Genomic DNA, 17,329 nt, shown 5'->3' on the forward strand with positions numbered 1-17,329 from the left:
CTGATATTATTTTACTTTAACTTTCAAAACTGCATATATCCAATTTTTGATAAGCCTGTAAATGAAGTCAGAGTAATCAAAAAGTAGTAATAAGTCTTTTGAAATTATGCTTGCCTAATGTAGTGCAACTATTCTAACCTACCTTAGGAGGCTTTCAGAAAGCAATTGGTAGGGAATTTACTGCATTTTTGTACTTCTCTCTGTGATGGTCAAAAACAGAAATAGGATTTTAGTTGTTAAATCATGGGACAGGAGTCACACACTCTGAAGTTACTGTCACAGTCAGAGATGGAATTGCAGGGAGGCTGAGAGAGAAAACTAGGATCAAATTATGGGATCAAGTCGTTTGATTCCATTTGGGCTGTGGTGGCACAGAATTTTCTAATATTATTGGGCTTGGTTCATTGTGGTGCATGCCAGGGGCGCGGTTCTATACTATGGCAAGCGCCAACCCAACAATGTGGAACAAGTTAGTGTGGGCTTGCCCGGGTCAGCCTGACCATAGTAAGGCATTAAAATGCTAAATATCAAGCACAAGGGTGACCTACTTTGACAGTCTAATAGGAGAGGAACATGTTTAACATTTCATCAGATTCCTTTATTACTAAAAGGAGTTTAGCTATTTTTAGGCTAATCTGCTCTGCATCTTACAATGGAGTGAATGTTGCTGTCATCAAACACAGCTTTGTAGGGTGATTCTCAGGACCCTTGCGTATCTTCCCTGCAGCAGGGGGTTTTCTGAGCCCTCTGGTTCTCAGGTCTGCAGTAAAGGCCGGGCTAAAAAGCCAGTGGGGCCGCAAAAGCCAAGCCTTTATGTGGATGTTGTGATGACTGGAAGAAAATAATTTCACTGGATTTTCAAACTTTTTTTTTCTCCTTTTTCAGCTGATGCCTTAACTTCGGTCTTGACAAAAATTAATCGAATAGATATAGTGACTCTGCTAGAAGGACCAATATTTGATTATGGAAATATTTCAGGCACCAGAAGTTTTGCAGATGAGAACAATGTTTTCCATGACCCTGTCGATGGTAATTGAATTCAGTGTTCATATTTATTTAATCATTTGATAAAATTGGAAAGTGTAGTAACACGAAGTGTAGTGCAGTCAGTTAAAACCAGCTAAATGGTGATTTGCTTGACTTAATTTCTCATTTTCACAGCATTTTCTCTGCCAGAGTTTTTGCAAATATATACTCTAATAGAACAAATGATAAATGTCTGTTATGTAAAACATAAATAATGAGCATAAGTTATCTGAAAGAGTTCTATTTCAAATATTTTATGTGACCAAATGGAAAAAAAATATTTAAAGATGCATTACTTTTGTCATTTTCACATTAACCTTAAAAACTAGTGAACTAGTTTATTCATATGTAGGTTAAACCAAATTGGGCACTCTTTTACCAAGTAAGTAAGGTAGTAGGTCAAAGTTAAGCATATAATGTGCAAATTGTTAAGTAAAATGCTGAGCTGCTCTTTTGGGACCAAGTATTCAAACATGTGATGAAAAAGTCTAATGTATCACTCAAAAAAGTGTTGTAGTTATTCAGCATCATTTTAACTTCATGTGCTATTTTTTGTTTGAAAAATTCCTATTTGATCTATAGTTTATAAAAGGCAGCATAATTTCTAATTCAATGAGCATGGATGTCTCTAACAATATAATTCCTCTTTTACATTAGCTCAATATATATAATAATTTGTCATCTCCATTGTGTAAATTTGGGGTTTTTTAAATCAAAGTATTCTGAAAAATATATCATGTTTCTCAAGATTCTCATCTTCCTTCACAAATGGAATTTATTTCTATAATTAATTTGGAGTAAAAAATGTTGATAATTGTGTGAAGGCAAGAACTAGGGATATCTTTCCACTATTTCAAGTTTTGAATAATACGGTGATTTCCCCCCAAGTTTTAAACCAGCAACGTTAGACTAACAAGAATCAATAACTTATAATTTGGAATGTTATGTGACAAAAGATCTCAAAGTCCACAGAGAATTTTAAGCATATCCTCTTATCCACATAACATAAGCATTATGGGTAATAATGTCAAAGTGTTTATTTTTAACCTTATAAATACTATAGAACCTTGGGAAAAAGCTCTCTTCAAGTCCTTATCTTACATATGAGACCATATATTGGTAGCCACACTCTTTTTTGCACTAAAAACACACTACCTCAAATTATGAATTATTGCCAAGTTACAGTTTGTAGAATCTTTTAATATTCATTAATAATAGCTCAATAAACAAAATCAGCAGAAAACAAAAGTATTCAATGGAATTGAAAGTTGCATTTAACTTTAACCTTTTAAAATAAAAATATTAAATAAATTCACAAGAGCTTTTTGCTACTACATCTTAATATTTCTTTTATAACTTCTTAGGGAAATTTAGGAATATACATATGAAATAAGTTTCACTTGTGCAGATTATTAAACCTCAGCTAATCATAGCCAGCTTTTCAGCAAGACTGTGGTTTATAGGCGACCAGAACAGAAAAATGTTCACTTACCTATAGTGATTTGAATTTATAATAAAAGCTATTGGTGTTTATATTGAACTGATAGAAAAATCAGGCTTTCATTTTGTAGACTAATAATACAGAAAATGTGCTTGGTTGACCTTTTTTTCCTGTCTCTCCTCTTCATTGGAGTTCTGGAAACTTCCTTTCCTCACCATGACCAGACCATTGTTGACTTTTCTCGCTGCTCAAGGAGCAAAACGCTACCTTAGTCCATGCAGAAGTTTAAAACAGAACTGCTCCCTCCGTCCCCTGTGTGTAGTCCGCTTAATAAACCGCCGTGTTTCATAGCCTTGTCGCAAATATTCAGAGCTCTTTGCGAGTGGTTTTCCTCCTGTCTCTTTTGTGCATCATTTCTGTTTTCTCTTTATTTGAGTCATGGTTCTGAGTGGACCCCTGCCACCAAGTTTACCAAAGCCTCCACGTACGCCACACCCCTCATCTCTGACACATTATGGCACCTGAAGACTTCATATGGAGTCTCTTCTCCTTTATCTGCCTTTTTAATCCTTTTCCTAACATCTTTTTAGAAATTTTTCCCAGTGCTACTGCTCCAAAACCTAACAATCATTTCTTTCCAAAGATTAAATTCATTTTTTATGTGCTATAAATTTCATGTGAAATAGGTAAAAATTAGAGTTGGGTAGAATTGCTCATATGTATAGTTCCTAATATGTTATAAGTAATTATAAAAATTGGTTTCTTATGGCTTGCTGTATTTAGTCCAGCACAATTTAGATTTTACATGCTAAAAGTATAAAGATAATGAATTTGGCCATGGAATAAATGTGTCTTATGTAATAACAAGTAACTTTACATTGGATTAGTTTGCATATTTAAGTTACTGTATTAAAATTATCAAAATTGATAGAAACAATCTATATCTTAATCTACTTTATTATAGTTTGCAGTAGTCTTTTATTTTATTGTATTACATTTAATTGAACTAAACCAATAAATTTTATCATTCTGTAACTCATCATACATTTTCATACCTGATATAATTTGTCATTCCATGTGTTTTTGTTTGATGTACTCTTAATTCATTCCAGTCAGCCCAAATGTACTGTCTTCCATAGGTTATTCTTCCCTTCAAGTGGAACTGGAAACTCCCACAGGGTTGCACTACACACCACCCACCCCTTTCCAGCAAGATGATTATTTTAGTGATCTCTCTAGCATAGAATCTCCCCTTAGAACCCCCAGTAGACTGAGTGATGGGCTAGTGCCTTCCCAGGGAAATGTAGAGCATTCAGCAGATGGACCGCCAGTTGTAACTGCAGAAGACACTTCCCTAGAAGACAGCAAACTTGAAGACTCAATGCCTTTAACAGAAATGCCTGAAGCAGTGGATGTAGATGAGAGCCAGTTGGAGAATGTGTGTCTGAGTGAGTATCCTCAATACCTTGGAAGTATGGCTGGGTTCCCAAAAGATGTTAAACCAGCAGAGCCATTGAAACAAACTAGAAAAGTAAGAGTAAGCTCTGAGCAGCAAGAGAAAGGAAAATCTGGTCCTGATGAGGAGATGACAGAAGAAAAATTCAAATCTCTATTTGAAGACATTCAACTTGAAGAAGGAGTAGAATCTGAGGAGATGACAGAAGAAAAAGTACAGGCTATTCTTAAACATGTTCAGCAAGCAGAACTGGAAATGTCTTCAATTACAGGTTGGCAGAACGAGACAGGTGGAAACCTAGAGTCCCCGGCCCAAGCTCGAAGAATAACAGGCGGGTTACTGGACCGACTGGATGACAGGTATGGCTATTGTAGAGAAAGGAAAGAAAAGCACAGACCACATGTTAACAGTTCATTTTGAATACTGTATATGCTTTTTAGTGATTACCCTTTTTCTAAATTACCATCCCAGTTTTGGGAAAATACATGCTTTAAAGTTTGGTTTGTTCTGCTAAACTGGAGAGGGGAAGTTACATTAAACTCAGATATAATCCTTAAAACTATTGATAGCCTGAAGTGAAATGAAAAAAGTTTTATATACATGCCAAAGACTCATGTATCGTTTACTTGAGAATACCACTCTTTTCTAATGTATTTGTCTTATTCTTTTCACATAGCCAGTAATTAATGTTCAAAATAATATAATAGATAAAATTCCACATCTTTTAGAAATATAAACACTTCTATTATTTCCTGACTGCAAACATACGTATGCTTATTAAACAAATTTTAAGAATACTGATTTAAAAAAATCAATGCAACACCACAATCTAGCAGTAACCACCATTACATTTTGGTGGATTTCTATTACATACATTTTGTAAACTCTCTTAACACAGAAAATGCAGAGCCGGGAAAGAGAAAAGTCATGGCCTTTCTACCATACTAGAAAAATACATTTTATATAATATCCTTCCTTTTTTATACATGAGTGTTTTACATGATTTGCAATGTGGTATATGTAATTCTTTACCCCAAATAATATTGTCAAGAAATTTGTTTATAACCAACATAATTCCCTAATTATGAATCTGGTTCTTTTCATAGCGGCCTTACTCTAGAAAGGTGGGAGTTTCACGTCCTACAGACACTAGTTAAGACCCTACCATCATTAGGTTTGCACTTTGTAACTTTGGATGAATTTAGAAGCTCTGAGAATGTCATTTTAATCAGCTTTGAAAATAGGAATGCCTATTTGCTCAAACAGGTTTATAGATTGAAAAAGACAGCTTATAGCATTCATACCAAGTGACTGGTACAAATAGTCTCCTAGTAATAGTTGGCATTATTTTTATGCACACATCAGGCTGAAATATATTTCACTTCAGTGACAACTAGAGATAAACTTAAGTTTGATGCAAAAAAAAAAAGAAAAACAGATTATTTTCATAACCACAAAAATTCCCAAAGATGGGGTTTATGAAATTTGCAAAGATGAGTTTACAAAACTCCTTTTGCAGAAAGGTAGTATCAGTGAATTCTGTGTTCAATCTACCAAAGAGATAATTGCAAAGACAACAAAAAGCACTAATTTCGATGTCTGTGTTCAGACACAGTCACATAATTTATAGTTGTCCAGCAGGAAACACACTTAAAAACAGTTATGTCATAGGGTCTTCACAGTTTGTTGGGAATGTTTGTCCTTACACAGAAAAGGGAGTGCCACTGAGATTTTCATAACTGTATTTAGGTAATCAATGTGTTTATAAGCATAAACACATATATACTCACATGCATGTACCAATTATTGCCTTCAGAATTCTACGGTAACAAGACACTGAAAACAGTACACAAGCTACAAAATAAAAGTCTATATTGAGACTATTAAAAATGAGAATCAATTTTTAAAAGTACTGGAAGAGAAAGACTTCATGATTAAAGGAAAAACAGTCCTCCTGGAAGTAGAAGTAGTGTGTGAGCACCCACAGCCTGCTCACCGGTGAGGGTCCGCAGAGGTCAGGAGCGTGGGAAGAAGAGAGCCAAGTCAGGGCATTACAGCTGGAAAGTGTGATGGCAGGAATCACAGTGGAAACCCATACAAAGACTGGAATTGGGGGTTCTTGGGAGTGCCAAGGTTTCTTCACAGGAACTCACTTTATACCTTATCAGCAGTTTTTTCCCTGGCAGTATAAAAGCATTTTGAGATATTCTCCTCTTAGGTTAGTGGACCTGGATCTTCGAGCGGTCCACTAACTGCTCAGGATTACTTTTTAGATACAGAGTCCATGTGGCTATAGAAGTGCGGTGAAACAAAACACAGACCGACAGCCCAGCCAGCCAGGGTGCTAGTGGGAGTGCAGGGGCTGCCTGGAGCCTGTGCAGCACCTCCTCACCTTCACACCCACGACAGCCCCTCACACAGGTTGAAATCCAGTGACTGAAGTTTTCATGCCTTTCTATCAGGTTGGCCAAAAAGTTCATTTAGGGTTTTTTTCCGTAAAATAAAAGACACATTTCTCATTTTCACCAATAACTTTATTGATTTGGATATTTTGAGTGTGTTGGCAGTCTCCCGCTGTTGGCTTCCAGTGGGAAGAGGCCAGGGATACTGCTAAACATCTTCCGATGTATAAGATGGCCCCTTAGCAAGAATTATTTGGCCAAAATGTCAACAGTGCCAAGAAACTTTGAAAACCACTTTTGACACGTTCCATCAGTCATGGCACCTTATCCATACACTGCACAAATCTTTTTGCATTTCAGTTGTGTTTCTACCTTTCTTGAAATAACAAAGGATAATATGCTGAAAATGTATATCATCTTCCATCTTTAATATTAAAATGGTTGCACAAAAATTCACCAATTTTGTTTTTTTTAATGCACACTGATGTGACAGCTGTCACAATACAATCTGAAGTATTTCCAATGAAGTTAAAGACAACTAAGTACTACTATAGCCATCTTACAGTAAAACACATTAATGGACTTTTTAGCCAAGCCATTATTTTGTGCCATCTGAAGCCCATTGTCAGCCACATGTTTCTTTTGTAAATGTCTGCATTTCACCTTTTGCAGCCCAGAACAGTGTAGAGATTCCATTACCTCATATCTCAAAGGAGAACCTGGAAAATTTGAAGCAAATGGAAACCATGCAGAAGTCACTACGGAAGCAAAGACGAAATCCTACTTTCCAGAATCCCAAAATGATGTAGGGAAACAGAGTACTAAGGAAACACTGAAACCAAAAATACATGGATACGGTCGTATTGAGGAACCAGCATCATCACTAGCAGCATATCAGAAATCTCTAGAAGAAACCAGCAAGTTTGTCGTAGAAGAGCCTAAACCCTGTGTGCCTGTCAGTATGAAAAAGATGAGTAGGACTTCTCCTGCAGATGGCAAGCCCAGGCTCAACCTCCACGAAGAAGAGGGGTCCAGTGGGTCTGAGCAGAAGGTACGTCATCTAGTCATTTTCTTTAAACTGAACATACTGACGCTTTGTTTCATTTAATGTAGCCTTTGACCTGAAGTTCTTTATTATTTCCAAATTATAAATGCATAATCGAAAGTTGTAACACTAACGTTAGGGTGGTCGGTGACATGGGCTGTGAAAGAAAGAATTCACAAAGAAGTGCAGAAAGCAAAGTTTTTTTATTTTTTCTTTCCCAAGACAAGGAAAGGCTTCAGTGGGGAGAAATGCACCAGCACCAGCCCTGAGGGGTAGGTAGGGGCTGTGAGTTTCTATCAGGTGATGGGGCCGCTGCAGGGCTGCAGAGCAGGAAGTTTCAGTTGGGCTGAGGTTTGTTTCGATGTTATCTTCGGGTGTGGGGTCCACTCACCGTGGTCTGGTATGTCCTGTTTCGTAAATTACTGAAGCCTCTGTGCCTTCAGGGTGCTTCCAGGAATTTTCTAGTCCTGAGGATAAAGGCTCATAAAACAAACAATTAGGGTCAGTCATGTTTTGTGGGGTTCAGCCAGCTCTGGGAGAGAGGGCCTGAGAAAGGGGCTTTTGTCCTATTAACTAAAATTGGCAGTAAAGAAAGTTCTGAGTGAAACATAAGCGGTTTGATCATTTATAAGGTAGGAAAAAGGAAATAAGAATCTCTTCAGCCAATTTTCAGGAGGGAAGAGAACTGCAGAAATGCTAAATAACTAGTTTAAGGTCCAGTATTACTTTGTCTGGGATTTAGGTTTCCTAATCTCAATTTAGTCTTCTTTCTTCTGCAAGGAGGGTAATTGCTCTGACCCTACCTGGTTATTTTCCATAATTTAAAGAGTTTATAGCATGCCACCCATAAGGTCTGTTGTTTAAAAGTGTGTTTTAAAAATTTAAACTGTTCTCAGGACTAAAATGAGGTGGGTATTTACCACTGTTGGTTGACAGCATTTAGAAATTTAAAGTTAGAAGTGTCATTTTAATAATTTCATATCTAAATTGATAATTATCTTGATGTTTATTTTGAATACTTTTAAAACCTACTGCCAAAGAATTATTTGCTTGTTCTTTCCACTTATATGTTTTTGTGGTACCATTAATAGTTATTTTTTATTCATTAAAGTTTATCACTTTTAGATATTTTGAAGAGTTAAATTGAAATTATGACTCATAGATGGATATAAAAAAATAAAATTCAGCTCCTTTTCCTGTTTTTACTGTTTTTTGCTGTCAAGTTTTATGTCTTTTCATGAACTATGCAATAGATTGAGAGTTACACATCTTTGGAATAATAGCACTTGCCATTTTCCCTAAACATCTTCACTTAAGATCTACCATAGTGTTTTAGGTAGAAAAGTCTTCTGTCAAATAATGAGTTCATGATTAATTTGAGGCTTAAAAAAATGTATAAACTCCAAATCACTCAGGAGCTAATTGTGGGTTTAATCAACTAATCATATGCTCTCCTTCTCCCTTTTGCAGACTATCTTTTGACCATTTTCCTGCTTGTTAGGAGGGAAAGTGAGAGGAAGTAAAATTGTCAGGCCTTTCTTTCACTTCCTTCCTGAAGAGGGGGCTTATGACTATCGGTTTCCGTCTTTTAGTTCATTCTTAGTCTGTGTAAGCAGTCTGACTTTGAATAGACTGATGTTAACTATGAAGTTGTATTCTGCAAAAGCCTATTAAAACCAACAGAAAGTTCTGAAATCAAACGATAAATAAGCACTTCTATGTGCATACAGATTGGCTATTGGGGAACCAGGGAGAAGGCATAAAAAGGGTTTAAAAACAAAGGTCTTAACCCTGAAAGGAAACGCAGCTGAGTTTATCAGTAATGGAAAGTAATTATTACTAGGAAATGTTTCCCAACTTTCTTATGTTTCTTTGGTATTGGCCACTGGTCCTACTCCAATGCATAAAGGCTTTATGAGCATAGAAATTCATAATGGAGTTCAAACTTCTGGTAGATATAAGCCTGACCTCTCAAGAAATCCAAGGATGTTGCAGATGGATCTTTTGTAGCTCTACCATAGCACAATAGCAACTAACTAGGTCATCTGATATACGGTTTCAGAAAAAAGCCCCCTTTTTGTCCCCTAAATAATCAGGTCAAAAGTCCGGGCGCGGCTCTTACACGGATGACTGTCTGCTGTTACAAGGTAAAATTCTGCTGTTTTCCACCTCTTCCTAGGCAGCAACTTACGTCAAGGAGTACTGAGAAAACTCCATTTGGCCTCTTGGTTAACCCTGCTTACCAATTCCTAGAGAATTCTCTGGAAGGAATCCTGAGGAGATCCTACTACCACATTCTCTCTTCCCATCACCTTAATATCACTCCAGCCTCTTGGAAGAGGGTAGAAACTAAAATATTGGCCAAACAGCCACTTTTTCTTTATATGAGGGACTGGTTTCAGATGATTATTGATAGAATTATGATATTATTGACATCTAGATTTGTTGGTATTGTTTGCATTATCTGTTCTTCTGCTTTTAATTTCATCCAAGTGAAAACTTTTCCCCAGTTTACGATTCCATCTTTGGTTAATGGAGATTGAACTTTCCCTTTGCTCATCTGATGTGTTAATCCCTGAACACTGATTAGTGCCTCCTTTCTCTCATGATATGAATTCCTCTTACTTTGTGTAGTTTTTAAGCCATTGCAGGGCCTGCTTCCACCATATTAGGTCATTCTACGTGGCCTGAATTTATGGTCTTCTTTGAAAAAACTTGAAAAGTAATAGAAAACTTAGCAACCAATATCTTTGCAATGAGTAAGAAATTCAAAAACTGTTTCCATTTGACATTGTATTGGTGGAATATTTTGTTCAGATAGAATTTCCTACGAAGTCAAGATTGATATACTTTTACATATTTGTTAAGTTTAACTTCGGTGAAAATGGGCCTACTTTATTATTGGACTAACATTTCGTAAACCATTTTAGCTGGCACTTACACCTCCAATAATAATTTTACTTGTTTTGTTTTTCTTTAATTACCATTACTGCCATTGGTTTTTCTAATGGATAGTAACTACAAATTCTAATTCTGGGATTATCAGATTTGAGGTAACTAGTAAAGTTAGAAAATATCAGAATTATTTTCAGACTTCCATCATTAAAATTTAACTACAAAACCATTCAGTAAATATTCACCACCATGACATTTAATTAGAAGCCAAAGATATTTTTCCCTTTGAATTATGAACTGTTTACCTCTTGGTAGTTTTTCCATATTCCTATCCTTATTGTCTTAAATTTAATATTTGTATAATCACCATATTCTATCTGTAACATATTTTTGTCTGCCAAATGTATTTTGTATTCTAATTTCATACCAGTTCTTTAGAAGAAGACCTCAAGCTTTAACATGCCCTACATTATTCCTTCATTCATTTGAATAAACTCTTAACTGAAGATCAGTTATGTGCTAGGTACCAATTATGCTGGTATAGATTCTTTACTTTTTATAACATTCAAAATGGCTTTTGATAAATTTGTCAAATCTGACCAAAATTTCATAAAAATCAAATCCTATGCCTTTCTCTATAATCATGTGAAACATAGCCTGAACTATAAGATTATACATTCAAGTCAAATGTATATAGATTTAAAACTAGTTTAAAATTATTAGTTTCTTCAAACTAATAAATAGTAGCATGTACTTTCTGATGCCAAAAAGACTCTATAATTGTTATTTTTAGTACTTTATCATTTAATTACCTTGGTCTTTATCATATATATGCAGGTAAAAATCAAGGTAATTAAGTATGTTAATTATATGTAAACATACGCACACATGTACAGAGTAAAATTCACTTAGAATCCCGCTCTAGATTAAGATTTTTCACAAATACACGTCATGACCTCCCTTGGGGGGCGGGGGAACCCGCAAGTAAAAGTAATTCTTTTTTGATTTCCCTTCTCAGAATGTCTTTTATCTTAAATGTGATGGTAAAATTATGCTAAAAATACATTTGTCAGGACTTTAAAGACAGTGACTCAAGCTCAGAGGAGGAGCGGAGAGTCACCACGCGAGTTACTCGCCGGCGTTTGATCATAAAGGTATCCTGCCGCCGGGTCTGTGTGAGGCGGTGCTGTGTGTCTGTTAGCAGATCCTTTCCTGTGGTTTGGAAATCTGGCATGCTTGATAACTAAGTGGCTCTGTGTATGTTTGTCTGCACATTTGGAAGCTTATAACCAAAAGCAACATGACTACATGTTGCTTGGTAGTATCTGTCTAGGCCTGTGTTTGACACGTGGCAGTTGTAATTTTATTTGGGAATTGTGAATTGGATCCTGCCTTCCCTGGAGAAGTGTTATATATGTGAACAAAGATTCTGTCTTGGTACGAGAATAGTCCATACCAAACAATGTTCAGTTGTGGTAAGATAAAGAAGCAAGAGATTATGACTGAGAATTTTGGCATTACAGTCTGCATATATGTGACATTATGCAAATCAAGCAAAAACTTCTAAAATAGGTTTTTTAATCAAATTTATTGAGGTGACATTGGTTAATTTGGATAGTGGGCACACAATGCAACATACAGATGATGTATCATAGAATTGTACACTTGAAACCTATATAATTTTATTAACCAGTGTCATCCCAATACATGAAATAGGTTTTTACCTTGACAAAACCTGATTTTTTTTGTATGTTAAAGTGTAGAAAGCAATTTTTACTGCAGTGAAAAATATAATTTCACCTATTACAGCACAGTCAAACACTATGAAAAAAATCTTGCTTTCCCCGACAAAGGCCTTTTAAAGCACTGGCCTTAGGCATGGTAAGGTCCCGCAGAATGTGTCTCAGTCTGCTGCTTGTCTCCATTACTGTCTTTAGAGAGCTTTCTTGATGCTAAAATAATTGACTGCAGAGAACTAGGAAGCTGTTTTCAATGCACAGGCCTCTGAATGTGGTCCAAATAACTTGAGGCTCTTTGGTGGGCAGCTCTAGAAAGAAAGGAGGGGGAATGTATATTGAAAGCCATTTATCAAACACCATCCATTTCTAAAGTGTTAGGAGACTCAACTCCTTGAGCAGAGGTGTTGGCTTAGGTATCTTAATACCTAAACTTCTTAATTCTGCTGCTTGTACTTTTCACATAGAACAGATTAAAGAAGAGGAGAAAATCTGCTCTAGTGCAATTTTTCAGACTCTGGAAACATTAAGGAAGAAAATAAGTTCTTGTCTAAATCTTAAATTATCCCCCAAATTACCCCCCAATCAACCTTGAGCTCAATAGGGAGCTGTCAAAAAAAATCATGAATCACTTATTTGAAAATTTCATATAGGCAAGCCGAATTACTTATTGGTGTCTAGCATATTTGCAAGTATTCAACCTGCTATCCATAAAATCCTCATAATCACTTCCCTCATGTTCCTGGAATTAGAAAAAAGAGATAATTCAGTTTTCTGAAGGAATTAAAGCCATACTCTTTGTTTGCCCAGGCTTTGCTATTCCAATAATCTATGTCTCCAAGAAATAGTATTTTAAAGTGAAATGTCTAGAAAAAGCACACCAGACATATGGCAACTTGCTTCTTATGCTTAACATGTTATATACTCATGCTGCATGCAAATCTACCTTATGCCTCTAAAATAGCTGCCCTTTGTAAAAGCTGCCTCTCCTTTATACAGGGGTGGACAAAAGTAGGTTTATAGTCATAATCCAAATAAATAATAAATAATAATAATACAAAAATAGTCCTGGCCATGTGAGTCAGTTGGTTGGAGCATCATCCCCTACACCAAAAGGTTGCGGGTTTGATCCTCATTGGAGGCACCTATGGGAGGCGAACAATTGATGTTTCTCTCTCTCTCTCAAAAAAAAAAAAAAAATGAACAAGCATATCCTTGGGTGAGGATTTAAAAAAAAGCATAAACTCTGTTTCACATACTCACAACTGTAAACCTACTTTGCCCACCCCTGTATAGGACAGAAAATAAATAAACAATCCTGCAAATATGGGAGGGCAGAGGGTAAAGAAATATTACTCTGAAAAAGACAAAAACAAAACAATAAAAACCATCAACCCCCCCACCCCCAAGTCAGTGATACTTATTTCTTATGTTCTCCTAGCATTATAGACATGCATTAAGTTAGCTTTTGTTAGTTATTATGTATATGAGCTTAATATATGATTAATTACATAATATATTCACATTTTCATTGAGAACTTAAGTTTAAAAGACCAGAATACACTATAATGCTGTAGGCTTCATGAAACAGAGGAGTTGGTATTCTCCCCAAATCCCCACTTCCTAGAGTCAGTGGAATTTTAGGGGAGGTTGGTGGCATCATCAGAATGGGTTTTATAACAGGGTAAAGTATTGTGTAAACAGTAGAATTACTCAAATAAGCTTTAAGAAATGTCTTTTGTATGTGACATACAAAAGAAAAATCAAAAGCTAAAGAATAGCTGTAATTATAATTTGAAGCTGTAAGTATAACAGTCTTTGTAAGTTACATACATAAGTATCGTTCAGGTTAATATTTTCCTGTTCAGATTTTCAGGGCAGTAGAAAAGGGTTGGTCACGCAACTATTGCTTTTCTCTTTACTCCTATGTTAGTATTTTTATAATATAAAAGAGCTTGAGACTACAGTAGTGTATGGTAGATGTGACATGGGAACCGTCTCTGTCAAAAAATAAACTGAGAATCTTAGGTCTTAAAGGGATCATCCATATTTTACTGGATGACAAAGCTGAGGATCAAACATGAGTGGATTTATACAGAAACACAGCAGGGCAATGGCAGTTCTGGGACCAGCACCTAATCCCTAGTCCTCTAGTGAAGCGTCTTCTACTATTTTTTTTTCTATAATACCATATTCTTTCTCTTCCAGAATAAAAATTATAATAACTTTTTCTAGACTAAATTAGGCTATCTCCCCTGAAAACTCTTTGATGGAGCTGGCATGTTCGACTTCATGGGGCCATCCAACCTTGGACTAAACCAACATATTTAGACTATTTGCTACTTAGAATCTCAAAGCCGAAAACTACCCTGGGGTGGCTGCACCCTCCCAGAGGGGGCTTTGCCTGGGAAGCATCAATAGTGTGCTCAGGGTTCCACACCATGAGTCTAGGCAGATCTGTTTTCTCAGCCATTCAGTTTGAATAATGAGTGGGTCGGAAGTATAATTTTACCATTTTTCTCTTTAGTTTCATATGTGGATTTACATTAAATATTTTTAAGTTGCTAAGGAATTAGCCAAATCAACAAACTCCCATTTATTTGGGAGATCTTTTAAATTTCATAAGCATATTCATTTATTTCTATATAATTTGATAATATCAGTGGTTTCAAATGCTTGAAAGCAGCTTAAGAAAATTCACCAGTCCTATGATATTATTTTATGCATTATTCGCTTAACAAATTCAGTGATTAAAAATGTAAAAGTTGAAACCAACTCACAGCCAAACTATTACGAAGTTTGGTAAGAGTCAAATAACTGAATTTTCACTACATAACTCAACTGTATTTTTATGTCTACTTTTGAAATTTTTTTACTGACTTTCAGAATAAGAGTTTATATGTATGTTTTCCCCAAGCCAAGTAATTCAAAAGCATATAAAGTTTGATCTAACCATTCTGTTGCCAGCAACAACCACTGCTCATGAGCTCCAGTTGTTTCTCTAGACATACACCAATATGTACACGTGCAATGTCCTTAGCAATTGGGTTTCTCAGAACATAGAAATAGATTATACAATGCACATGGCATAGGCATTTGCTAAGTTGTGTGTGTGCCATATCTGTGGTACCCATTTCATTTTTTGGAAAGTTAAAGTATTAATGTTTGTATATCAGAGCAAATTGGCACATTTAATATTTATTCTTTTATTCAAAAAGTCAAGGAGAGGGGCACTAAAAATTACAAAATGCAATGCTTACAGGTAGCCTTCATTCAGGTGGTCACCAGGGGTGATACTGTGACACTATAAGTGCTGTAATTTTCCTTTGAAATAGGAAAGAAAAGAGTGTGTGTTGGGAGGTTTGGGGGGTGGTATTGCCAAAATTAATACCATGATAAGAGGGGCAGGAGAATTTTGTTTGTTTAAAAGTACAAAATGTTTTCAAGAACTTTAGAAAATATTTCAAGGTTATTGTCTCTCATTAAGAAAAGGCCCCAAAGACCTCTCCTTGGTAACTCTTAGTCTCTAATATATTTGACAGAATTTAAAATGGACAATTTTTTAAAAATGTACTCTGTGACTCCTTACTGTCTTTCCTGTCTAATCAATTTCTACTTAATCCACTTTAGTGAGTTTTTACATAAGCAAACAACTTATTTTGGCTTTATTAAAGCTTTAATGAACTATATTTAATGGCTATTTAAGATGAAGAGATATACCTATAACTTTAATTATACATAAACAGTATGAATTTTCAGTAGGAAACAATGAAAATGCCTACATACCAGAGTTGATCTCCACAACGTATATGGCTTATTACTTATAAGTAGGACTTTGCTTTTTTCTAAGGCTATTAATATAAATCAGTATATTTCTGTGTATTCACTATATGCTTATATATATACACCTATTAAATGTTTCTTTCAGGGACTGACCAAACAATTTAAAAATTGGTATATTTCACTGTGAAAGAGTCCATTCATTGATATATCCAGTAGGAGTCTATTTTATTAGATTTTCCTGGGATTCTCTAACACTCTTAAAAGCTGGACATTTCCAAAAACATTTCATTTATTCATATTTAGTGAAACCTTTCATGATCTTTTATTGGTTTTTCTACCGTCTTCGTGCCTTTACCTTTAAAATAAAATGTTTTTTCCAAATATATGAAACAAATCATATTAAGTATAAATAATATTCCCATAAAAAACTGATAGCAGTTTTAGTGCATTTAGACATAAGACCCCACATTTTTCCAATTTCCTTCCCTCTGTTAACTGCACTAACTGAAACTAACCATAAGCAAGATTCAAGGTGACGGAAACGTGAGCAGCAGGGAACACCTTCTACTTTCCATCCCACCTCTGTGCCACAGTGAGTCCTTGTCCCACACACTGCCAACACCTGTTAGTCCACCAGCTGTAAGAATACAAAGTCTCTTTATAACAACAAAGAATGAAAACAGGATTTTGCTAGCAAAAGAAGACAGCATTTTATTCTCCACACTGTCATTTTAAACTGGAGCTGCCTTTCTGCCTATTGAGACATAAAGCGATCACAGAGTTTCCTAAGCATTCGTTGGCGCTGACTGAACAGGCAGACCTCCCTTTCCCATGACAGCAGTGCTGAAAGTTCAGTGTTGCCCCAGCAGTCAAGCGGTCTTCTTTATGATCTGCCACTTTTCCTGAAGAAAACCCACCGGTGTACAGTGACTTCTGTGCTCGGTAGCATAGCATTATCCAGGTCACCTTTTCAACAGAACTCTGTTTGGTTAATCAGTTAATGTGCCTCTAGAATAGGCCTGAACTTAAGATGTTTGTCCTTGTCCTCCAAACTGTCAGTGGCACTGACCTAGAGCGTCAGTGCCGAAGGTTATGTATTGCAAAACACGGTCCTGTTTTTTCCTCTCCGTGTTGTTCTTGTTATTATACAATTAATTAGAGAGTTAATAGATATTAAGGTGCCATCTGAATCTACCAAGTTTCCTGTATGCAGGAAAATATGAGCCCACCTTGGAGACTGAAAATTTTAGTCCATTTTTAAAAATCACTAGAGGAAAGTCTTTTGACAGGTTTTCCTCTTCTAAACTAGATAGCAGTCACTAACTTATTATCTTACGTTCCTTTTATAATGTCTTTTTGATTTGTGGCAATAGGAATTAGATAATAATCACATAGAACCCCTTCACTTGAAAATAGTATTCTGAAACTAAGCTCTTCATCAGACAGCTATTTTCATTTCTTTTAAGAACTATGAAAGGCTCAATCTCAAAAAAAAAAATAAGATTTTTCTTGAAATTTCTCACAGTGCTTCAAAAAATGTATGTA

At 35.7% G+C, this 17,329-nt stretch overlaps 1 protein-coding gene across 13 annotated transcripts in view; it reads left to right on the forward strand.

Annotated features, from left to right (window-relative positions):
* Positions 1-17,329, forward strand: part of ANK3 (ankyrin 3) — a 332,140-nt gene that overhangs the window by 303,639 nt on the left and 11,172 nt on the right. For 6 of the 13 annotated variants that reach the window (XM_045842401.1, XM_045842392.1, XM_045842393.1 and 3 more), the window contains 5 exons: positions 886-1,029; positions 4,195-4,282; positions 6,998-7,376; positions 9,467-9,517; positions 11,339-11,419. In XM_045842401.1, the coding sequence (XP_045698357.1) occupies positions 886-1,029; positions 4,195-4,282; positions 6,998-7,376; positions 9,467-9,517; positions 11,339-11,419 (743 nt within the window). Of the gene's footprint in view, positions 1-885; positions 1,030-3,606; positions 4,283-6,997; positions 7,377-9,466; positions 9,518-11,338; positions 11,420-17,329 lie in introns of all 13 variants that reach the window. The other 7 variants (XM_045842388.1, XM_045842396.1, XM_045842389.1 and 4 more) reach the window with 2 other exon arrangements.

This window comes from Phyllostomus hastatus, unplaced genomic scaffold, assembly GCF_019186645.2.
Source record: "Phyllostomus hastatus isolate PE091 unplaced genomic scaffold, TTU_PhHast_1.1 phas_contig_38, whole genome shotgun sequence".
In the NCBI taxonomy this organism is placed as follows: Eukaryota; Metazoa; Chordata; class Mammalia; order Chiroptera; family Phyllostomidae; genus Phyllostomus; species Phyllostomus hastatus.